General features: G+C 53.8%; 1 protein-coding gene across 7 annotated transcripts in view; it reads right to left on the bottom strand.

The window, feature by feature from the left end:
- Nucleotides 1-23,498, bottom strand: part of CDH23 (cadherin related 23) — a 430,962-nt gene that overhangs the window by 12,486 nt on the left and 394,978 nt on the right. For 6 of the 7 annotated variants that reach the window (XM_024739760.1, XM_024739753.1, XM_024739752.1 and 3 more), the window contains 14 exons: nucleotides 20,639-20,860; nucleotides 20,227-20,346; nucleotides 19,390-19,570; nucleotides 14,027-14,160; nucleotides 13,251-13,460; nucleotides 12,588-12,695; nucleotides 11,086-11,188; nucleotides 9,677-9,802; nucleotides 8,739-8,942; nucleotides 6,791-7,249; nucleotides 3,218-3,334; nucleotides 1,741-1,965; nucleotides 1,026-1,195; nucleotides 665-802 (listed from right to left, as the gene is read on the bottom strand). In XM_024739760.1, coding sequence (XP_024595528.1) covers nucleotides 665-802; nucleotides 1,026-1,195; nucleotides 1,741-1,965; nucleotides 3,218-3,334; nucleotides 6,791-7,249; nucleotides 8,739-8,942; nucleotides 9,677-9,802; nucleotides 11,086-11,188; nucleotides 12,588-12,695; nucleotides 13,251-13,460; nucleotides 14,027-14,160; nucleotides 19,390-19,570; nucleotides 20,227-20,346; nucleotides 20,639-20,860 — 2,517 coding nt within the window. Of the gene's footprint in view, nucleotides 1-664; nucleotides 803-1,025; nucleotides 1,196-1,740; nucleotides 1,966-3,217; nucleotides 3,335-4,582; nucleotides 6,755-6,790; nucleotides 7,250-8,738; nucleotides 8,943-9,676; nucleotides 9,803-11,085; nucleotides 11,189-12,587; nucleotides 12,696-13,250; nucleotides 13,461-14,026; nucleotides 14,161-19,389; nucleotides 19,571-20,226; nucleotides 20,347-20,638; nucleotides 20,861-23,498 lie in introns of those variants that run through there. The other variant, XM_024739759.1, reaches the window with a different exon arrangement.

Genomic DNA, 23,498 nt, shown 5'->3' with positions numbered 1-23,498 from the left:
CAGGGGGATGTGGGCAGGCGGTGGGAGGGAAAGTCCAGCTCCAGCCCCACAGCTGGGGAAGGCCCTGCCTGGCCAGCCACCCCCAGGCCACAGGGCTCTCTCGCTGTACTGCAAGAGCAACTTTGAACCAATTTGCCGACATTTAAAATCATCACCCATTTTTCTCTTGAACTTCTGCATTCCTACAAGTCTGAGACCCATGGGAGCATGGGGGCTATGTCCATGGGTGCTTCTTCCCTCTCCCAGCACTGAGGATAGGGCCATGTATACAGTAGGTGCTCAAATACTGCGCCCACTTTCCGCAGAGCTTCCTATTTTTGACAGTTTCAAAAAGCAGTCGCATGGACTTGAATCAAGTCTTCCGGTCTGGTGGAGACACATCTCAGTTTTTGTGCCACAAGGGGCTAGTTCCAAAAGACTTCGGCCACTTCCTCCCATGTCTCCTGGGACAGAAAGGCCGCAGTCTACAGGATGTCTGGGACTCTGAGAACAGGGCTTGCCAACTTGGCTGAAAGATCTCTGAGGCTATAGATGTCCAGGTGGCAGGACCCAGAAACAGGGGGATGACTGTAATACTTTTGGTGGCTTCTCAGCCTGTGACCCTGGGCCCTTCCCACTTCCCACTCCCCACTCCCCGAACCCAGGCCCTCCGTTGCCCACTCACTGTGTTGGGGTTGATAGCAAACTTGCCCTCGCCGTCCACAAGGCTGTACTCAATGAGGGCGAAGTTGCCTGAGTCGGCATCAGTAGCAGTGACTCTCAGGATGACTGTGCCCACAGGAACATCCTCAAAGATGGCTCCCTGGAGCCCAGTGGGCAGGGAGAAAGCATGGGCCATGGTCAGTCCTAGAGTCTCAGCCCTTGCCCGAGAAACTCACTGATGCAGACAACCCAGGGCATCAAGCTACTCATGGGTGGTCATTCCCACGGGACTTAAAGGCTGGCAGGGTGGGAGTGGGAGATGCCCAAAGGTGCCAAGGAGTGGATGCAGGTCCCAGACCCAAGTTGTTGGCCTGGCCACCTACCTGGTAGGAGAGTTGGTCAAAGATGGGGTTGTTGTCATTGATGTCCACAATCTCCAGGTAGACAGGAATCTCAGCTGCCCGGGGTGGGGACCCATTGTCTGAGGCCCTCACGGTAAAGTTGAGCCAGTGCACTTCCTCATAGTCCACCGTCCGATTGGCAATGACCTTGCCTAAGACACAGAGACACCCACTGCCCTTTTGGCCACCCCTCACTCGTGGAAGCTCTCTAAAGTATGAAGAGAGAGATCTGGGGCTCTGAGGGATGAGTGTGGTCCCTTGAAGGAGGAGGGTAGCCAGGCAGCACTGCCCAGGCCAGAGGGCCGAGAATCACTGGCATCCAGCTGTTCTCCTATGCACAAGTCAAAGGCATGTACACTAGCACGCTGAGGACCTCCTCTGGGACAATTCCCTCTTGGGCTTCTTGCCCCCTGAGTGATACTAACTGTGGAGCTTGGATGGTAGGGAGGGTGATGGAGTATTCCAGGTTTCCAGCAGACACCGAAAGGGGCTTCCATCCCGACCCAGAGCTAGGCACTCTGTCCTTGCCTGTAGTTTGGGCATCTGGGAGTGACTAGAATGTTAGCCATACTGGATCTGGCCTAGCCCACTGAGGGGCCCCAACTGGAGGGTGAGAAGCGAACCACGGTCCCTCTCGGAGGTTAAGCAGGCACAGACACATGTTCCCCAACCCTCCTCTGGCAGATTTCCCACCTACCTGCTGAGGAGTCTTCCAGCTGGACATAGCCCGGGGGTATCAGGTCCAGCAGGCTGTAGGTGATCAACCCATTGAGGCCCTTGTCGGGGTCCACAGCTGCCACAGCGATGAGCGTGGTGCCTGGGGTGGCCCCCTCCAGGATCCTCTCCGTGTAGTAGGTGATCCCGAAGGGCTTGAATTGGGGCGTGTTGTCATTGACATCCAGGATGTTGACCGTCAGCTTGGCTGGGGTGGAGGCAGGGGGTGAGAGTGGCATGAATGGGCCCCAGTGTGGCTGGGCCAGGCCTTCCTACGCCTCAGCCAAACCCAGAGGGGATGGCAGCATCTCACAGTCCCCCTGGGGCTCCCTAAAGCTTGCCCCAAGCCTCAGGCGGTGGCATGGCATGTGACCCTTGCCTCTGGTATGGTCACTCACTCTTCCATTGGGAAAGGGGCTCGGGTTCTGCCAACTGGCTGGGTAACCCTGGTGGAACCCCTGGCCTTCACTGTGCCTCAGTTTCCTAGCCTGTCCCGTGAGACGGGAGTAAGATGATCTTTAAGACCTTTTCATGATTCAGCCTTTTGTTTCCTCTCTGAGTTGTTCCCTCTATATAACCAGCCTGGGCCCTTTGCCTCTCTGAGCCTGGGACAAGTATTGGGTTGGCCAAAAAGTTTGTTCGGGTTTTTCTGTAAGATGCCACGGAAAAGCCGGAATGAACTTTTTGGCCAACGCACAGGAGAAGACCAGGTCTGCCCTTCCTTCCTGAAAACTTGGGCCTCTGGGCTGTAAAGATAAGCAGCCAGTATCTGCCAGGCCTACCTCCCCACCCCAGCAGCTGTCCTTGTCTCATGGCAGAGCCCATGTGAGGCCACCCCATCCCTACACCCTCCTCCCCACTCCCTGCTTGGCCCCCACAAAATCCAGTGCCTCTAAACAGCCCGTCCGGGCTCAGGCTGCAGGCCGGGTGGCCTGTGCCCAGCTGCAGAAGGCAGCACGTGTGCCCCTCTCTTCTCTGCCGTGGTGACTGTGTCCCCCAGGGTGGTGTCTGTGGCCTCAATTCACCTTTCCTTGCTCTTTGCTTCCTCTGGCCTGACCAGGTGGCTTCTTTTCAGACCTGAAGTTCCTATCTCACATCCACCCACACCCTGCTTCCCAGTTCTGACAATGGGATTCCAACCTAAGTCTCTGTCAATCCATCCTCTTCTCAGTCCCCTTCCAGCCTCTACCAAGCCTTCTCCCTACTCTGAGCCTTTGGAGTTCAAGATCACACACAATTCTGGGCTTCTGGATCCCCCACTGCTGAGCTCTGTCTGACAGCTGGGACCCAGGGCCTCCCTCAGCCTCACTGTAGCTGCCACCTCCCCCACCCCCCTGTGGCCTGACGACTGGCAGCCCCGTAGCTGGGTCCCGCTGCTCCCCCCCCGGGGCCAGGCCTGTGCCGGTTCTGGGTCTGTCTCTCTACGGGATCGTGTGGGAGATGCCTGTGGGGAGCCTTACCATTTGGCACACTGACGGAGAGCTCTGGTAGGTCGCTGGCTTTGTCAATCACTGAGAGAGTGACCTCATAGGTGGCAACCAGTTCCCGGTTCAGGGGGGATTTCACCATTACAGACCCTGTAGACCAGACCAGGTCAGGTTCAGCCCGAGGGGAACCCCCTAAAATCTGGGCCTCCCAGGGGTGCTCCTGGCCAACCCTCCCAATCCCCACCAAGGGCAATGATCCCCAAAGGGCCCAGGACTTGCCGGTCTCATCTTTGGCTGGGATGACACCACAGCCATCTGCAAGCTGGGGGCACGTCACTCAGCCCCTCACTTACCGCCTACTAGCGGGGCAATTACTTAACCTCTCTACACCTCTGTTTCCTCATTTGTAAGATGAGGGTAATTACAGTACCTACCACAGAGGGTTATAACAACTAACTTAATTTACATTTGTCAAGGGCTTAGAACAGTGCTTGGCACTTAGAAAAAGTGCTATGCAATTGCTTGTTTAAAAAACGCCTGTTGGGGGCTTCCCTGGTGGCGCAGTGGTTGAGAGTCTGCCTGCCGATGCAGGGGACACTGGTTCGTGCCCCGGTCTGGGAAGATCCCACATGCCGCGGAGGGGCTGGGCCCGTGAGCCATGGCCGCTGAGCCCGCGCGTCTGGAGCCTGTGCTCCGCAACGGGAGAGGCCAACAAACAAACAAACAAAAAAAACTGCTTGTTGGAACTCCCTGGCTGTCCAGTGGTTAGGACTCCACGCTTCGTGGCCAAAAAAAAGAAGATGCTTGTATTCCACAACCATTGAACTTATGGTTAAAAATGGTTATGATGGTAAATTTTATATGTATTTTATCAAGATTAAAAAAATGCTTGTATTCTAGGGAGATCAAGCATAAAGGAAGGTCAAGGCAGCTAAAAAGCCCTGAGGGGGTTCCCTGGAGGGGACAGTGGTGGCACAGCCTAGACAGTAAGGCCCACCCCTTTGTCTTGATTACGTGAGACATGACGTGGCTGGGCTGCCTGGGGCACTGTGAAAGGAGCACCGCCCTACGGCAGTACTAGCAAGGAGCTGTTTCCTTCTCTCCTACCCAATGCCTCCCCAAGCCCCTGCCTGCCCTCCAGAGGCTTGGGCTTGAACTGGACAGAACGAGTTTTGCCCATCTCAGCCTGGCTCTGTTGGGACCTCTCTTCTTCCTGCCAGTTTGAGGGCCTGGTGGCTCTTCATCCCATTGGCCTCATCCTAGGGTGAAACCTCCTCTCTCTCTCTTTTCCCAGCTCCCACTCAGGCGTTGGGGTGTCTGGGATTCCCGTCCCCCTGGCAGATCCCTCTGCTGAGCTCCTGTCCTCCTCGGGGCCCCAGCCAGGGGGCAGTCACTTACCCTGGGCCGCCGCCTCCTCCTCCTCCTCCTCCTCTTCCTACTCTCGCTCCCCGTCCCCCGAGGCTGGGGAGCGAGGATGGGGAGAGGGTGGCTGCATTCAGTCTGCAAAGGCTGAGCCACGGCCTTGGCCCAGGCCCCACGGGGTGGGAAGGGTGGTAGGGGTGCGGTGAGTATGGAGGAAGGCGATGGGGTGAAGCAGAGAAGAGATGAGGTGGGAGGCGACAGAGAATCAGAGCTCAAACCTGTGGGCCTGCCAGCCGTGAGGAAGAGAGAAGAGGGTCAACGTCAGTTAGTTCAGGGTGCAGAGGGGAGGGAGCAGAGTAGGGTGTGGGGGATGGAAGCGCTCAGAGCTGACCAGGGCTGGAGGTTTGGGAGGGATGGGGTGGATGGGAAGAGGCAGAGGGGCAGGAAGCCAGCGGAGCAAGTGGGAACCCAGTTGGAGAGGCGCACTCAGAGGGCTGAGGCTCTGGCAGGAAGAAAGGAGAGAGAGGTGAGCGAGGGAGGGGGAGAGCATGAGGAAGAGGGGCAGAGAAGACACTGGAAAGGAAAACAGAAGAGAACAGAGTCAGTTGGAGGGAGGGAGGACAGAAAAAAATGGGCAACAGTACAGCATAAAGTTGGGCTGGGTCATGGAGTAGCTCTCCATGGTCCTGAGAGAGCACTGCAGCAGGAATTTTGCTAACCTGACACACGACTAAGCTACCTAATTCCTCCTAGTGGCTCATGGTTTTCCTGTCTTCTTCTTTCCTTTTTCCTCAGAGGCATACTGAGTTAATCATACTCTCTGGTTCACTGCACACTATGGTCACGGGCACTGTTCTTGTTTTATGTACGTATCTATTCCCTTTTATTCTCATACTCCTCTCCCCTTGGCCAATGTATTAAAGTGTATTTTTTATTCGAAGGTGTTCCCGAAAATCATGTATTGTTTTTGTGTATGTATTTTAATTTTATGCAATGGGATTCTGGTATATATAACCCATCCTATTTCTTATTCTTTTCAGTAAGCACTTGTTTTTAAGGTCTACCCATGTTTCTCTGTGTGCGTCTCATCTGTTGCTTCTAATAGCTTCCTGGTATCCCATGATGTGCACCCACCACATTTTACTCTCCAACATCCCAGGGATGGATGCCTTGGTTGCCTCCAAGTTCCTGTCACCAGTAACACCGCAGTGAACCTCCTCAGATAGTCCCATTATCGACCTGGGAGTTTCTTTGTCACGTATACCCAGGAACAGAATTGCTGGGTCATGGGGTGTGAGGGTGTGAGTGTACTTTGTGTTGGATTGCCGTCTAGATGTGAAATTATTCAAAATTCCTACAGCAGTATAGGATGTCCCCACATTGTCACCAATACTCAATACTGCCCAGCATCCTAATGTCTGCTAATCACATACGGAAAACCAACATCTCACTGATGTTTCACTATGCATTTCTCTGAATAACAATGATTTTTAGCCTTTTTTCATAGCCACGTTAGTTTTTCTGTCACTCCTCTGGGCCTTCCAAGAAGGACACCTGTAAGTTTGTCCCATGTCCCCTCCTTAACTCCCCAAAGGAGCAAAAACACTGAACTTTTGGAAAAATGGTAAAACCATCAAAATTATGATAAGCTGCGTAAGTCATGAAAGATAAGCCACAGTTCGCTTTGTCCTGTGATAGTGTAAGAAAATCATTAAGGGTACACACACACACATGTAATATAGAAATATGTATGTGTGTATATATATCATATATATTTTTCTGTATTATATACATATATATGAAACTTAGAGACAACTTAAATGGCCCGGATATATATGAAGAAAGTGTTCAACCACCCGGTTATTAAAGAAATGCACATTAAAACAAGATGCCATTTACCTATGAAATTACAAACACGAAAACTGTAATATCTAATGCCGTCAAGAGTGTGGTGACATGGGCACTCTCATATAATACTAGTAGAGTAAGAGAGTCAGACAGAGAGGGAGCTGGTCAAGGGAGAAGGAAGAAGAGAAGGGAGAGAGGGAAGGAGCCAGGGGAGAGATGGCAGAGAGAGGGAAGGATGTGCTGTCAATAGTGGGGAAACGAGAGGAGGAAGGAGCAGCTGAGGGAAAGGGAGGAACAGAGCAAGAGAACCGATAGAAGGAGGGTAAGGGAGAAAGCAGAGCCAGGAGACTGGGGCAGGGAGTCAGGAGGAAGGCTGGGGGGAGCAGGCCCTTGTACCTGTGTTGATATTCACGGCAAAGGCGTCCTCCTGGTCGGGCACCAGGCGGTCAGTGTCATCCTTGGCCACGATGCTGATGATGTGGTACTCCAGCTTAGGGTTGAGGTCACGGTCGATGGCGGTGACGTTGGCAATGACCGTGCCTGGCTCAGCTGACTCCAGCACGCTCACCGTCTGGATGGGGTTGAGGAACTCAGGGCGGGAGTCATTGATGTCATCGATAAGGATAGTGATGATGGCTGTGCCCGAGAGAGGGATGGTGCCCCGGTCGGTGGCCACCACTGTCAGCCTATAGGATTCCTGCTCCTCCCTGTCAATGGTGACATTGCCGACACGTATGACACCAGTCACTGGGTGGATGGTGAAGCGGTCCTGAGCCCCAGCTTCTATTCGGTAGATGAGCTCCGCATTGAGGCCACTGTCCTCATCCGTGGCTGTGACCTGAAGGACTGAGAATCCTGTGGGGGTGGGAATGGGGAGCAGCTGAGCACAGTGGCTTCTTCTAAAAACACCACACCAAGATACTTTTCTTGGAGGTTCACAAGGGCCTCTTCCCACCATAGCCTTGCCAGCAGCTATCTTTGTTTTTATTGTTATATATAAAGCCTACTTTATTTTTAAATTTATTTATTTTTAATTGAAGTATAGTTGATTTACAATGTTGTGTTAGTTTCAGGTGTACAGCAAAGTGATTCAGTTATATATTTCGAGATACGTATACGTATATATATTCTTTTCCAGATTCTTTTACATCATAGGTTATTACAGGATATCGAATATAGGTCCTTGTTGTTTGTCTATTTTACATAGTGGTGTGCATCTGTTAATCCCAAACTCCTAATTTATCCCTCCCCACCCCCGCTTTCCCCTTTGGTAACCACAAATTTGATTTCAAAGTCTGTGAGTCTATTTTGATTTTGCAAATAAGCATCTATCTTTTATGCCTTTTGCATGTTTGCAATTTTCTAGGAAAATGGTATCCTATTTTATTTTGCATTCTTTGATTATTTGTGAGGCCGAACAGTTTTTAATAATTTAATGATTAGTTGCATCTTCTCTTCTGCAAAGTGTTGGCCTTTGTCCTTTGCCCATTTTTGTCAATTTATATAAATTGTATAATTATGATAACTTGTGACAAATACCTTTTTTTTTTTCAGTTTGTTGTTTGCCTTTCGATACTGGTTATAATTAAATGACGTAGAGAAGTTTAAAATTCATATGCACCAAAATTTAGCATTTTTCCTTTTTGACGTTCTTCTGTTTCTTATATGTTTAGAACGTTCTTATCCCGAAATCAGATAAATATTCACCCGAAGTGTCTTCTTTCATTTTTTAATGTTTTATACTCTTTTACAGTCCCTTTAGGATGTCTTTGGGTTTCTTTTTGGTGTCTGATATGGGGTGAGAATCTAGACTAAATAAGAAGAGATGTTTTGCACACGAAATAGTTTTCACTATTGGTTTCATTGTTTCCTTTATCGCATATTACATTCCTTATAATTTACCGGTATCTGTTGCTGGCCTACTTTGCCCCAGAGTCTTGTGTTCATATCACGTGGTTTTAAATACTGTAGTTTGGTAATATGTTATAAATGTCTGGTAAGACAAATCTGGCTTTATTATACTTATTTTTCAAAATGTCCTTTTTCTTCCAGATGACCATTAGAATCAAATTTATCTCCCCAATCATGTTTGATTTTGATTTTCAAACAGTCAGTTCTTCCATCCAGTAACACGGACGGAACATACCTTAATAATCTCATTTTGCAGACAAGACGCTGTGGGTCCGAGAAGGGAGGTGAGGGGCACTTGGGTTTCCTGACTCCCTCTCCACCCACCCTGCTGCCCATCCTTCTCCCCGCTGGACGTGACTTCTGCCTCCAATCCCCACAGACCACCAGCCAGCTCCTGCCTGGGGGCTGGGGCCTGGGGCCTGCCCCTGCGTACCTGGTGGGCAGTTCTCCAGCAGATGGACGGTGAGGGCGGCAGGGCTAAAGGTGGGCCAGTTGTCATTGTCATCCAGGATGGTGACGATCAGGTCGGCTGTGCCGTTGAGCAGCCCAATGTCCTCAGCCAGCAGCAGTAGCTCCAGGACGGCAGGTGAGAAGGCCTCCCGGTCAATGGTGACACCTGACCTCACTGTCACCACGCCTGGCACCCAGCGCCACCAGCCGGGGAGATACAAAGGAAAAGAGATGCAGTGGGAGACCAGGTGAGAACCAACAGGGAGGGGACAGAGAAAGATAAGGCTTGATGGGGACCGATGTGAAAGAGGAGCAGAAAAGGCAACCCAATGACTTTCTTCCCCAAAGGCTCAACAACCATTGTTTAGGGAGGTCCCGTAGGTGCCAGTGTTCCGTGCCTGTCCCTTCCGCAGGTGCCCTCTGCAATTCTCCCGAGTCCCGCCTGGGATGAATGACCCAGGCTGGAGGATTGACCAGCTCTGTTGAGAGAGGTACTAGTATATCCCTCCTTGTCACCTGTCACTCAATCGGCCAGGGCCAGACTGAGGTAACACAGTCTCTGGGGAGCTTTGGGTCTGGTTTGAGGACAGACCGTTGACTTCCTCTGGCAGACTAGGAGCCCCATTCTCCGGGCTGGGGAAGGGGAGATGGGGGAGTGGGTTTGGGGATGCTCTCTGCCGAGCCTGAGAGCTTATGCACCAGCAGGTCTTTTCTGTTGACCCCAAGTGTCTTCCTGGTTCCTCCTACCCGGCCCCCAGGTGGCCTAACCCAGCTGTAAGATGGGGATTGTGAGGAATGGGGTCTCTATGGAGAGCCTGGATCCAGCACTGAGAAAGGAGACCCTAGATCTAGCAGTGGGGTCACCCTAGCAGGAGTACCCAGAGCCAGGATGGGAGAGCTGGGGTGGTGCAGAGGCCTCACCGGTGCTGTTGTCAATATCAAAGAGCCCGCTCTGGGCACCCAGCAGCTGGTAGGTCACCACGGCGTAGACATCCAGGTCTGCATCCAGGGCCAGGATGGGCCCATTGAGCACCGTCAGCGGGGTCCCTGGGCCGGGGGAGATCGGTCACTGCAGGGCCGACCTGGCCCCCCGCCCGCCTCTCCCCCTCCCCACCCAGTCCCGGTGAGCCATGGCTGACGATGGATGAGAGGGAGGGAAGGAGGTGAAGTGGACGGGGTGGGAGACCCTGGGCCGGGCTGCGGCAGCCTTGGCAGACTGACGCAGATGGCTGGGGAGCGGCCTCAAAGCCCTGCTGGGGAGAAAACACAACAATGGTGAGCAAGCTCTTCCGGCCCGCCCGGAGCACGCCTGCCTTCCCAGCAGCCTTTGAGGCTGGCCACTCCGAGGGAGGGTCTGGGGGCTCCCTGATGTCCCCTCACTATGTGGGGGCCCTGTCTAGGTATGCACCCCCAGCCCAGTCTGTCCACGCATGTGTGTCCACAATGCTCTAACAGCTGTCCGACTATACATGGCTAGGAACCCACGTGTGTGTGCAGGACTCCGTGTTCACACGGCCACGAGCACTCACACTGTAGTCCCCAGGTTGTGCACTTGTCTGCCTCTGCAGGTGGGCATATTTGCACACGGAGTGCACTGTGCAGGCACCCATGTGCCTGTGTGTGTCTGTGCTCAGGTGTAAGCCCACACGTACGCCTTACACGGACGTGCATTGGCACACATGTGAGCATATACACAGGCAGTTTCAAATTCCTTCAGGGGAGACACCCAGCCAGAGACAAGGAGCATCTCAGCCCATCCCTTTCCGACTTAGAATCCAAGCTACGGGCGAGGCTGGAGGAGGAGTGAGGGGACTCCCCTGGGGAGACAGTAAAGAGGAGATTCTGTCCCTTTGAAGGGAGGTGAGGCTGGTCAGTGCATGCGTGTGGGGAAAGGGCCACACTGACCTATGAGGGGCCCCGGCCCCCCACCTGTGATTACAGATGCTCCCTGAGCTTTCAGAAGCCTCTAGGGGGCCCTATGCTCCTGGAGTGGAGGGAGCAGGGAGGAGAAGGCTTATTCCCCTCCTGGGTAGTCCTTACACCTTAACTCCCCTCGAGGAGGGGCAGTGGGGCTGTTCTCAGACAGCCTTGGAGACCAATGACCACATCCAACCTGACCTTTGGCCTCTTTGGTGGCCCCTAGGAGGCCTGGCAGCCCTGGCCCACCAGCCCTTCGGAGCTGTGCCTCTTTCTCCCCTCCACACCCTTCTGCACTTGCCAGGTCTGTGTTCAGCCAGGCCTCAGCTGGGCCTCCACCAGGCACAAGGGAGGTCCTCAGGCATCTGGGGCCCAGGGGGTGCCTGGAAGCAGCAGGTCGGCCCAGCACCTACCAGCAGGAGAATTCTCCATCACCTCCGCCAGGTAGGTGCTCTCAGTAAAGAGGGGGTGGTTGTCGTTCTCATCCGCAAGAAAGATCAGCAGAAAGTCAAAATCCTGTGGGAGGCATGACGGCGGGGGGACAGGTTGTGGGCCATGTTCTAGCAAAGTGCTCCAGTGGGAGAAGGACTTGGAAGGAGGGCGGGGGTCAAAGCAGAGAGATAGATGATAGAAAAGCCCCCGCCACGGGTCTGGAGACCTGTGGTTCAAGCCTCTGCTCTGCTAGTAGCTCACAGGGTGGTCTTGGGCAAATCTTTCCCTCTATCTGAGCCCCAGTTTTCCAATCTGACAAATGGGGATCTTAAGTCCCTCGCAGAGATGTTGTGAAGTTCACAGGGGAAGGGAGGTGGATGGTACTCAATCATGCTCCATCTCGTGGTAAGGAAGGACTGTAGCCAGGAAGATGAGTCTTAGTTTCCAGACCCTCCTGGCTGGCCTGGTGCCCTGGTCAGAGTTCATCCAAACTTCCACTCAGTGCTGCACTTCATCCCTTTCAAAAACCACAGTTATCCTATCTCTTAGAACCTCCCAGTGCCCCGGATGCTTCTCCATTGCAGAGGTGGGGGACCCAAGGCCCAGAGAGGGGGTGACTATTCACAGCCGCGTGGTAAGTTAGCAGCAGAGTGGCAACCAGCCTCCAAGCTTCTGGGTTCCCACCACCCAATGCTGCTGCTTTCCAGGATGACCCAGGCCCTCCTAAAGGACAGGCAGAGGTGGGGGAGTGACAGAGGGAGAGAAAAGAAGGAGGGAGGACGTGAGAGAAGGAAGGAAGGCGAGGAGCACAGGATGAGAGACGCCAGCGGCCTGCACCTCCAGCCCGAAGTCTCCTCGGCCTGTACAGATGCAGAAACTGAGGCCCAGAAAGGGCTGAGCCATACAACTAGTCAGAAGCAGAGCTGAGATGAGCCAGACCTAGGCTCATCTCATGGGCTGGGAAGAGGGCTGATTCCTACCCCCAAATGGACTGTTTGCTTTGCAATACCCACTTCCTCTTAGTAAAGAGAGCCAACCTTTCGGCTTTTGAGGGAAAAGCCACCTGGAAAACGCAACCCTTTCAGAACCCCAGAGCACGTGCTTGTGTACGTGTGTCCCCCCGACTGCCACCCCTGACACTGCTGTCGTGTGTGCCCAAGTATCTGTGGTTTGGGGAGAAGAGATGATAGCTGGTATTTACTGAGCGTTTGCCACATGCCAGGCACTGTGCTGAGGACTTGACAGACATTGGCTCCTTCAAGTCCTCTCCACGATTCTGGGGTAGGTATGTCTCCATTTGGCAGAAGAGAAAGTGGAGGCTGGGAGACAATAACTTGCCAAAGCCACACACCCACTGACAGGCAGAAGTGGGATTTGAACCCAGCACTTGCTTACTCCAAAACCTGTGCATCTAACCCGCGGGCCGTGCCGCCTGGGTATATCCAGCACCGGCCCTGCTCCCCACTATGCCCTCCAGCCTTACCCTCCTGGCTATGCGTGGATTCTCTGGGTTGTCCTTCACGGAAATGGTCAGCTTGTATTCCGGGATCCGCTCGCGGTCCAGGGGCCGGTTCACAGTGACGATCCCTGTCTGGGATGTAGAGGCTGGTGAGCTGAGCAATGACCTGTCCCCTACTTTGGGCTCTGGCCCACGGAGGCCCAACTGCTCTGCCTGTAGGAATGGCCGTGAATGTTCTCCCTAAATCACCAAAGATAGGGTCTAGAAGGACCAAAATGGATCAGCAGGGCCTTGCCAGAGCAAGAGTGACCCACCAATGCCCAGGTGTTGCTGCCTGAAAGGGACGGTCCCTCGGAGGACCCCACGGTGACAGCAGCCGGTAACACTCCAAGAGGTCGAGCGAGGACTTCTTGGTGCATCTTGGTACAAACCAAGTGGTACCGAAGCTCTGGTCCCATCCCTGCACACGACAAGCCTTGGGGTGACAGGGACCCCAGAAGTGGCTCACCTAGGAATCCAAGATTCCATGCTTCCCACACAGACCCCACATCCCAGTGGAGGGTAGAGACTTGAGGAGGAAGTGGAACCAACAGAAGCCCAGACAGCAGAGTAGAAAAGCCCCTAGGGCAGGGTCCTGTTTTTTAGGAAAAATCCTGGGGGCTTCCCTGGGGTCAGACCCAGCCCTACCGTGGCGTTGATGGAGAAGGCCCGCTCTCGGTTGCCTGCAGTGATGTTGAAGGTGAGGAGGGCGTTGCACCCGCTGTCAGCGTCGCTGGCCAGGATACGGGTGACGAAGCTGGAGACGGGGATGTTCTCACTGATGGTGATGTTCATGGGTAGGTTCAGCAGCACAGGGTCGTTGTCGTTGATGTCCAGCACCCGGATCCCCACCAGCATCTGGGGCACGTCAGGGAAGAGGAGGAAGTGAAGGAGAAGGACCAGGAGAAAAGGGGGCGCGGGGGAGATGGAGGAGAGAGGGGAGGCAGAGAACGGGATGGTGGACGTGGCGGCCGAGGAAGAGGCAAGGAGGCAGGTGGAGCGGGACAGCAAAGCAGTGGTAACAGAGGAAGGAAAGGTGCAGCTCGTCGTGGGCAAGAAAGAGGAAGCCCAAGAAAATGACAACAAAAAAGGCAAGAGGATGAAAACGAGGATAAGAGGGAAGGAGGAAAAATAGAGGCAGAGGCAGGCTGGAAATGGCAGAGTGACAGGTGCAGAGGCCTGGCTGACAGCACAGCCTCCCCAGGGAGCTCTGTGTGGCCGTGGCTGCCAGGCGCCAGGTCCAGCCTCCACGGGTGAGCCTCACGAGGCACTTGCAGGTCTGGTAGGGGCCCTGAGGGCCTGGACTGGCTCCAGAGCAGCCTGAGGTTGCTATGGGCACGAAGGTGGCAGCGTTTATAGGAGCCTCTATGGAGAGTTCAGGGGTCAGGGAGGTGAAGCCAGTGGAATGGGGCCCCCAGACTCACTGTGGAGCTGAGCGGGGGAACCCCCCTGTCTCGAGCACAGATGGTCAGGTTGTAGAAGGCAATGGTCTCCCGGTCCAGCTCCACATCCTTCCGGACCCGCAGCACCCCTTCCACGGGAGAGATCAGAAACTCCCCTGGTGTCACCCAGGAGAAGCCAGCGTCAGCTGAGAATGGCCAAGAGTGGTGGAGAGCCCAGGCCTTCCCCTGCTTCCTCTACTGAGCCTTACTCACCAGGGTCAGGGGCAGCTGGGGCATGGGCCCTCCAGCACCCCCCGCTTCAGACCCTCGTGGGACCTGCCAAGGGCTGGGAAGTGCAGGAGGCAGGAAAACAGATAACTCCTAAGGGTACAAGCGGGCAGGGGCCCACTCATGCCCTGATGGGCCTGAGATGCCAGGCCAGGGACCCACCTTGGGTAGGATGGTTATGTCGAAAAAGTGAGGGCTCCCTTTCTACACAAGCACTCTCTTTGTCACCACTATTGATCTGAAATCAATTAACGAAGGTGTCGGAAGCTTTGTCAGGTGCGACCCTTTCCAGATACCACATCTTGTAAAACAGCATATGGGGGAAGGGTAAAGCTAACCCCAAAGGGACTCCTTGCTAGTGGTGAGGCACCGGGGCAGGACGGAGCGGGAGGGATTGGGGACAGGGAAGCCCCCAACTGCCTTCCATTCAGCCCTGGTATGGAGCCACATGGAGCACAGCCAGGGCTCTCCCAGGCCTATGGCCATCCCTTGGCGCCTAGGTGGCCCTGATTTCCTTTCTTTGAGGTTGCTGAGGACCCTCAGCTGGCCCTTTGGCTTCAATCCTTGTCTTGGCCTGGCTGAGGGGCCAGATGTCTGAGGATGTCTAGAGCAAGAACCTCAGATTCTCAGGCTCTGAACTGGAAGAGACCTCAGAGACCATCCCGTGTCCTTTGGAAAATGAAACGGGAGAGAAGGGTGATGACTTGTTAGAGCCCCCATAGCAAGTAAACAGTAGAACCGAGACTCGAACCTAGGGCTCTGCATCTCAGCTCACTACATCCACGGGACTTACCACTCAGAGCTGACCAGGGTGGGAGGGGTAAGAACAGGTAGGGGTGGAGGAGAAGAGCCGAGCGGCAGGATGACAGGGGAGCCAGTGGGGTCCCAGTTGGACAGGAGTGCTTAGGGGGCTGAGGAAAGTGAGGGAGGAGGGGAGAGTATGAGGAAGAGGGGGTCACCTCTCTGCCACTCCCCCAGGAGCTGGGAACAGTGAGAAAGTTACTTCCTTCACTTTCCCTTTTGGCATCTGGGGGAAAAGGCTTAGAGTGGGGCAATGACTCGCTCAGAGACACACAGCACATAAGGGTGTGGCAAGGACAGAGGCCCAAGCTCCCCAACGATCTTCTCTGCCTGCTTCTACCTACCTCACAACTCCCTGCCTCCAGCTCCTACGGCTCTGATTTACCAAAACAGCCCCTCCGCGGCCCACCTGCAGCTGGGATTTCCCACCAGCCCTTCCGCTCCCAGCAGTCCTATGGGCTACACCCTACTTAGAGGGGCGGAAGCCACTTGAAGCAGGATTTCCTGAGGCTGATAATCCAAGGTCTCCAAAGAACAGGGGATTCCCTTTCTAGGGGTTTCCCAGCCCTGTCTCAGCCCCTGGCCACGTGCAAGCAGATGGCCAGCTGCCTTCTCTCCAAAGCAAACCACCCCATTGATGGAAGGGAAGAGGTTCCGAAGGCAGCCTGCATGAGCAGGCCTGAGGTGCTGGGGGCTGGGCCCAGGCTAGACCCCCACAAGGTCAGCTCAGTGGGGGAGGTAGGCAGGTCAAAGGCCCCCAAACAGCAAAATGCCCTCAGAAGCTTGCCCCGGGGCCTGAACCCCCCAACACTCCACTCCTTCTGGAGATAGAGGGTTAAAAGCAAAGGCTTCCCATCAGTCATATCCCAGTCTGCAATGCTGACTTCGCTCTGTGTGCCCTTGGGCATGTGATTAAATCTCACCTTGATGTTCTCATCTGGAAAATGGGCTAATAAAGAGGTACCACAGCCGGGTGGTGCAGGTACTGGACAAGCCCCAGTTCACCTCGTGTATGCTGGACCCACGGCAGCTCTTTGTATCATTAGGGGCACCCTGAAAGGGAGCCCAGGCAGCCTGTGAAGGAGCTGGGGGCTTACATGGAAGATGAGGATGTAAGGAAGGGGGCCAACGAGTGGACCTGACCAGAAAGGGCCGCTGGTGGTTCTGAGAAGGCCAGGATAGAGGGGGGAGAGGCACAAGTGACATGGCCTGTTTCCCAACCGTTCCTTTTTTTTTTGGCCACGTTGGGTCTTCACTGCTGTGCGCGGGCTTTCTCTAGTTGTGTTGAGCGGGAGCTACTCTTTGTTGCGGTGCGCGGGCTTCTCATTGCAGTGGCCTCTCTTGTTGTGCAGCACGGGCTCTAGGCGCGCAGGCTTCAGTAGTTGTGGCACGTGAGCTCTAGAGCACAGGCTCAGTAGTTGTGGCTCACGGGCCTAGCCGCTCTGCGGCGTGTGGGATCTTCCCGGACCGGGGCTCGAACCCGTGTCCCCTGCATTGGCAGGCGGATTCCTAACCACTGCGCCACCAGGGAAGTCCTCCCAACTGCTCTTTGATCATGTGTCTCCTCGCAGCTTAGTGGGGCTTATAAGAGCCCAGGCAGCCCTGATGTCTTCCCACCAGCAGGAGCCCCCTCCAGGTTCAGGCTGCAGTGGTGGGAAGGTGACCTTGAAGCCAGGTGGCTTGGAGTACATCCTTTCACCCGTGGTGTTGCTCAACTGGCTTTCCAGGAAAACAGCCCTGATTTATAGTGTTTGTCAGTTTTTCAAATTACCAACATGGTGTCAGGGAACCCGGAGGTGAGGAGAGAGGTGGAGAGTGGATGTCGCGACCTGTGCGAGCCGCTCCAGCACAGCACTAGGTCACCCACCTCACCCTGCCCAGCCTCCGCTTATCTCCTCTGGAGTGGGGGCAGTGCTCGGTGATCCCCAAGTTATCTTTGGGCTGTGAATGTCTACTCTTCCTTTCCAGGGGGAGGGAGCCCCAGGCCGGGTCAGCCTGGGGAAACTCCTGGCCCCTCTCACTGCCCCAGGGGCCTGCCTCTCTGCCTGCCCCTATGAGGCCGCAAGTCCCCAGGCTGGCCCCGATCCTGTGTGCACTTAACCTGGCAGGTTCTGCTCAGGACAGCAAAGGCCCGTGGCAGGGAGCAGTCTGCAGTCTGCTGGGCATGAGTGCGAGCCCTGCACCCTGGAGGCGGGTGCAGAGAGGGTCCCTTCCAGGGAGGGGCTCAGCTGCCCACCCAGCAGCCACCTGTCAAGCAGACTTTGGCATCCTCCCGAACAGGAGCAGGGCTCCCATGACATGATACAACCGCTGGGTGTGTGTGTGACAAGAGCACAGGAGAAAGGCCCATGCTCTCCTGGTTGCAGAGCAGGAAGGCACAGTGCTTGGCCAGGGAAAGGACTTTTGGGACATGAAAGGGTGACATGTCAGAACAGAGTGGCCCACCGCAAGCTCTGGACAGCAGGGGCTCCAAGTCTGGCCCTACAGAGGTGGGTTTGTGTTTGTAGCCTCTTAATTGAAAATTCATCCCATGTTCTATAACCTCTCCTCCGCCTGCTGTGTCAGTGCGCTCCTCTCATCTCATGCCTTTAAATATCTCTGGGGTGACTACTCCCAAATACCTCTCTCCACTGCAGACCTCTCTCCTGAACTCCTGGCTTGTATGTCCAAGGCCTATCTGACATCTCAAACCTAACCTCACCCTCCTCCCCATTGCCCCACCTTTCCTGCTCCTGCTGCAGTCTTCCCATCTGCTAACAGCACGGCTGCTCAGGCCAAAATGTTGGTGTCATCCTTGACTTTAGGTTACATCTCACATCCAATCAGTCGGCACGTCCTGTTGGCCGTCTATGAAATATACCAGAACCCTCATGATCTCCAGCGCCGCTTCCCTGGTCCCGGCTACACCATCTCTAGCCCCAGTGACTGCAACAGGCTCCTACCAGGCATTCCCTAACCTCTATGGTCTGGTCTGAGCTCAGGAAATGGAATGCTCCTGTTGAAATCTAAGTCAAATCACATCCCTCCTGTGCTCAAAGCCCTCCTACGGTTCCCATGTTACTCGGAGAAAAAGCGAAGTCCTCATAATGGCCTACAAGACCCAACATCTGTCTCTATTACCTCTCTGATCTCATCTCTTCCTACTCTTCCCCTTGCCTGGCTTCATGCCAGCCACTGGGCCGCTTTGCTCCTCTGTGAACAAGCCAGGCACACTCCAACCTCAGGGCCTTTGCACTTGCTGCTCCCTCTGTCTGTCATGCTCTTCCCTGGATGTCCACATGACCCATTCCTCACCTCCTTCAGGTCTTTGCTCAAATGTCACCTCCTTGCACAGGTCTTCCTTGAGCACTCTTTCTAAAACTGCAGCCTTCACCCTGGCATTCCCCATCTCCTGGCTTTATATTTCTCCATAGCGCTTAGCACCTCCCAATAGACTAAGTCGTCTGCTTAACCAGTTATGTTCATGGCCTGTACCTTCCAACTGGAACGTATGTTCTATAAGGGCAGGGATTTGTATCTGTTTTTTACCATTCTGTATCCTCAGCACCTGGAATGTGGTCAGCAAATGCTCAATACATACTTATTGAGTGCTCAATTAAAAATCAGGATGTTTCACAAAGATTTGGATTTCCAGCATTTCTTTTAAAAACGGGAAGGGCTCCCCCGCCCCAACCCCGGGGCCTGCATTTCAACCTGACCACAACCGGCAAGAGCGGAGCTGTGGCTGCTGCAGCCCCCACTATTCCTTCTTCTCTTGCCCAGACCTCTTCTCCCATGTGTGCTCCTTGCATGGCCCCAGTAGGCCTTGAGTTTGGGATTCCTACTCTACAAAAGTGAGTAAAAACTATCCTGAGAAATTGCTCTGGCCAGGCAAGCCCTGCTCTTCAACTGAGGAGAACAGTCGGGCTAGTTGTGAAGGCTATTAAGGGATGATGAGATGTGCAGAGAAATCTGGGTGCTCCCTGCATGTGTGCATCTGGGGGGGTCCTGTAGGTCTGGGGCAAGGATGCTCGTCTTTCCTCTCGCCTGGAGCCTTTTCTCTGGGTATGACACAGGGGTGTTTTCTATCAGATTCTCAAAGGAGTCTGTGACCTTCCAAGGCTACCAGCCTCTGCTCCCAGATTTCAGAGTGTTCTCACCATATTCCTGGGAGAAGATTACTTTCATCATCTTATGGGTGGGGAAACTGAGGCCCCATCACACAATGGTGGGGCTAATTGCCTTGAGACCTCCTTTTTCATCCTGCTCCTGAGTGGGGTCAGGGAGAGGCCTGCCGGGTCATGCCACCCCCATCACCCAGCTCAGGCCCCACTCACCCAGAGGGTCTCCGTCCACGATGCTGTACTCCACCTGCCCATTGGGGCCCGAGTCCCGGTCATGGGCCAGGAAGGTCCACACTCTGGGTCCTGGTTGGCCCTCGGTGACATCAAATGGTCCCTCGTAGTCTCTGGGGAAGGTGGGCACATTGTCGTTGATGTCATTCACGTTCACAAGCACCTGAGACGATGAGCGAACTTAGTCAGGACTGCGCCCCAGCCAGCCTTGTTCATCTGTAAACTGGATCTGATAACCCTGCCTCATAGGGTGATGGAAGAATCATACTGGTTAACGGATGTGGGAGGGCTTTTTAAGCTACTCATGTGGATAAGCTATTGTTATTGCCAACGTCTCTCTATAGGCATAATAATATTATTAATAATAATGCCATGAACTTCTGTTTATTGCTGTACTATGGTCATCGTTTTTCTGGTTTCATTTGCTCCTCCCACACCCTGAAAGAGTTTTTTATTATCCCCCTTTTACAGAGGAGGAAAGTGAAGCTCAGGGAGGTTAAGTGACTTGCCCAGAGTCACACAGTTAGGAAGTAGAAGATCAGGGACATGAACCCCTGTCGGTCCGACTGGAGTTTGTGCCCGTCCCATGAAGGGGAGGAAGGCAGGTGTCATCATGTATCTGATAGCTGCAGCCACACAGAGAGGTTCAGTAACCTCCTCAAAGTCACACTGCAAGTTTGGGTGAGTTGCTGAGACCAGGACAGGGCTCGTGGATTTAGGCGTTCCTCCTAGAAACCCCGCTTCCCCACAGGACCTTTCTGTGACCTGTCCTACCCCACCCCCAAGTTGGGGCTCTGTCCCATCTACCCACCCACCCACCGTGGTGGTAGAGGTGAGGCGATGGGACAAGATGGGACACTGGTCCGTGGCGGTGACGATCAGGGTGTAGCGGCCATGGCTGATCTCGTAGTCCAGCTCCTTGGCAGCATAGATGACGCCCTGCAGGATAAGTAGAGGGGACGAGGGTGGATCAGTAGGTGGTGGGTCTGGGGCTCCCTCTGACCACCCCAGGAGGGAGGTTGGCCCTAACGTCCTTGCCATGACAGGGAGCCCCTGTTGTCCTCTAAACCAGGCCCCACCCAACCTTTTCATCCTCCCGTACTGGCTGCCCCCCCAGTTTCCTCCCGGACTCCATCTTTGCTCTGCTCCCACCCCCATGGCGTCACTGAGCTCCCCTCCAATCCCTATGGCCAGCTGACCCTCTTCCTGGACCCCGCCACCAGCCACTGACCGTGTGCCTGTCGATGTGAAAGGTGTCGATGATGTTGCCGGCAACGATGGCATAGGTAACTGTGCCGTTGGGCCCCTCATCCGGGTCTAGTGCCTGGACGGTGACGAGGCTGGCATTGATTGTGTCCGGGCCCTCATCCAGTAAGATCTCGTAGTGGGGCTGCTGGAACGTGGGTGCGTTATCGTTCTCGTCCACGATGGTCACATACACGTGGGTGGTGGCCTACGGAGAAGAGCACGATCAGGTTCCTTGGTCAGCTGGCTAGAGGGTTTGAGGTGGAGCCAGCTGGATGTATTCCTAGGCTGCACTTACTCCGTGTGATCCAACATGGTGAGGGAAAGGGAGAAGGATGAGAGCGAGGGAAGTCCCAGGCTGATAGAGGAAATCACAGAGGCTCTGTCAAAAGCCAAGCTAGGTAACTGCTTAGGTCCAAGATGGCGCTTGCACCACCACTCTTATTGTCCGTGACATCACTAATCAATCACGGCACTGCTGAGGCCAGATGCACCCTCAGGATCCCTGTTAGCACACTGATCTAGTGATTATAATTGGCATATGAGATGAACTCCAGTAACTGCCTCCAGCCCATAGCTTTTTTTTTTTGAATTTTATTTATTTTTTTATACAGCAGGTTCTTTTCTTCTTTTTTTTTTTAAATTTTTTATTTATTTATTTATGGCTGTGTTGGGTCTTCGTTTCTGTGCGAGGGCTTTCTCTAGTTGTGGCAAGTGCGGGCCACTCTTCATCACGGTGCACGGGCCTCTCACTATCGCGGCCTCTCTTGTTGCGGAGCACAGGCTCCAGATGTGCAGGCTCAGTAATTGTGGCTCACGGGCCTAGTCGCTCTGCGGCATGTGGGATCTTCCCAGACCAGGGCTCGAACCCGTGTCCCCTGCATTGGCAGGCAGATTCTCAACCACTGCGCCACCAGGGAAGCCCATACAGCAGGTTCTTATTAGTCATCCATTTTATACATATTAGTATATATGTGTCAATCCCAGTCTCCCAATTCATCCCTCCGCGACTTCCCCCCCTTGGTGTCCATACGTTTGTTCTCTACATCTGTGTCTCTATTGCTGTCCTGCATCTGTACCATTTTTCTAGGTTCCACATATATGCGTTAATATACGATATTTTTTTTTCTCCTTCTGACTTACTTCATTCTGTATGACAGTCTCTAGATCCATCCACGTCTCTACAAATGGCCCAATTTCGTTCTCCAGCCCATAGCTTTGACTGGGCCAGGGCCTTACTGACCCTGGGCCTCCTTCCAGATCACAAAAAGCAAGAATGTGATGTACTCAGCCCACCCGCTTAAGCTTCACCCATTGTCCATGTAAATGGAAGCAATGCCTATTCTCAGCATTTCTGAGAGGAAGGACATCGGGTGTGGGGCTACTACACGTGCAGAATTTGTTGAGCTGTGAAAAATAAAGCTCATAGCGCATGACTTCACTGCAAGGACAATTTCACTCCATATTCTCCTGTGATTGGCCATTTTTGGCTGATGCTTGGTCCAATCAGACCACAGGTAATATTCAGCCAATCGAAACTCAGCAAGCAGCACTCAAGAACCATTGAGAGATGGTTGATGTGGCACTTCACAGGCAGAGGAGATAAACGGAAGGAAGAAATTAGCCATGTGCTGGTATTCTGTGTCCCTCGGCTGCCCTCCTCTCTTCTCTGCTTCTCCACCTGGGAGGATGTCCTCTGTGGACGGCCTCACCTGGACTCCCTTGCCATCTGGCTTCCAGATGGTTTGGCCAATGGGAGGTCCCGGCAGAAGACAGGAGGAGAGGCGGTGGGGGCATTTCTCCCTCACTCCCTCCTTTCCTCACTGCAGTTCTGCCGGAGGCTGTGTTTCTCCTGCTGGGTGGCCCCTCTTTCACACCTCTGGCCCTCACTGGGCTCCAGTCACCTCACGCCCTCTTCTTGTCCTTCTGCACCCATGGGTGGTAATGGCTTCCTGCAGTTTTTAGTCTATGGGTGCTTCACCAGCCCTCTGTAAACAGTCCCTCCATTAAACTTTCTTCAGTTGAGCCCTTTCTGAGTGTGCCTCTGTTTCCTGCCAGGACCCTGACTGATACAAACTGTAATTAGTGACTAATATAAAATAATAAGGTTATAACAACTTCAAAAACATCTGGGTAGAGAGAATGGGACCAGGCCATTGCCAAGGGAAGGGAACAGAAAGCAGGTGGTGCAAAAAGCTGGATGTAGACAACTTGTGTGCACCTTTTCTGGGGTCTGGCTGGCTCTGGAACCACCTGTGGAAGGATGGACAGAAGACTGTCACTGCCCCTGCGGAGGGCATGAGTCCCCTGAGCTGCAGCTCTAGATCTTGGCAGGGGGAGGGGTGGGGGGGGGCGGGTCATGTTAGGTGGTTGCTGGAACTGTTTCCAAAGCAGGTAGGCCTGACAGCCTTGAGATGGGGCTCTGTAACCTTGGACATGTCACAGAGGTCCTTTCTGGACCTTTTCTGTCTGTTAGTAAGGGACTTGTTCTTTAACATCCCTTCTGGCTCAGACATTCCGAGGATCTGGTCTGCCATCATCAGTCTGAATCCCTCCTCCATCAGGGAGGTATTCCTTTGGGTCTTAGAGTCTCAATGAATCTTCATAAAAGTAACAATCACACAGAGAGGGAAAATGCATTAGCTTTACATTGCTCAAACTTTCCCACTGGAGTGGAGAGGGAACCTGCACTGAGTTGGGGAAGAGCCTGAAGCATTTGTCTCAAGAATGAAATACCTTTGAAATCCCTCCTGTTATCTTTGAAAGCTCATATAAATTTCGCAATCTTTTCCGTAACGCGTTTGCATCAGTTTCCATTAAAAATGGTGGTAGAGGCCCCAAATATT

The sequence above is a fragment of the Neophocaena asiaeorientalis genome, unplaced genomic scaffold (assembly GCF_003031525.2).
Source record: "Neophocaena asiaeorientalis asiaeorientalis breed wild unplaced genomic scaffold, Neophocaena_asiaeorientalis_V1.1 scaffold501, whole genome shotgun sequence".
In the NCBI taxonomy this organism is placed as follows: Eukaryota; Metazoa; Chordata; class Mammalia; order Artiodactyla; family Phocoenidae; genus Neophocaena; species Neophocaena asiaeorientalis.
Note: the sequence above shows the minus strand (reverse complement) of the source record. Positions and strands in the feature narration are given on the sequence as shown.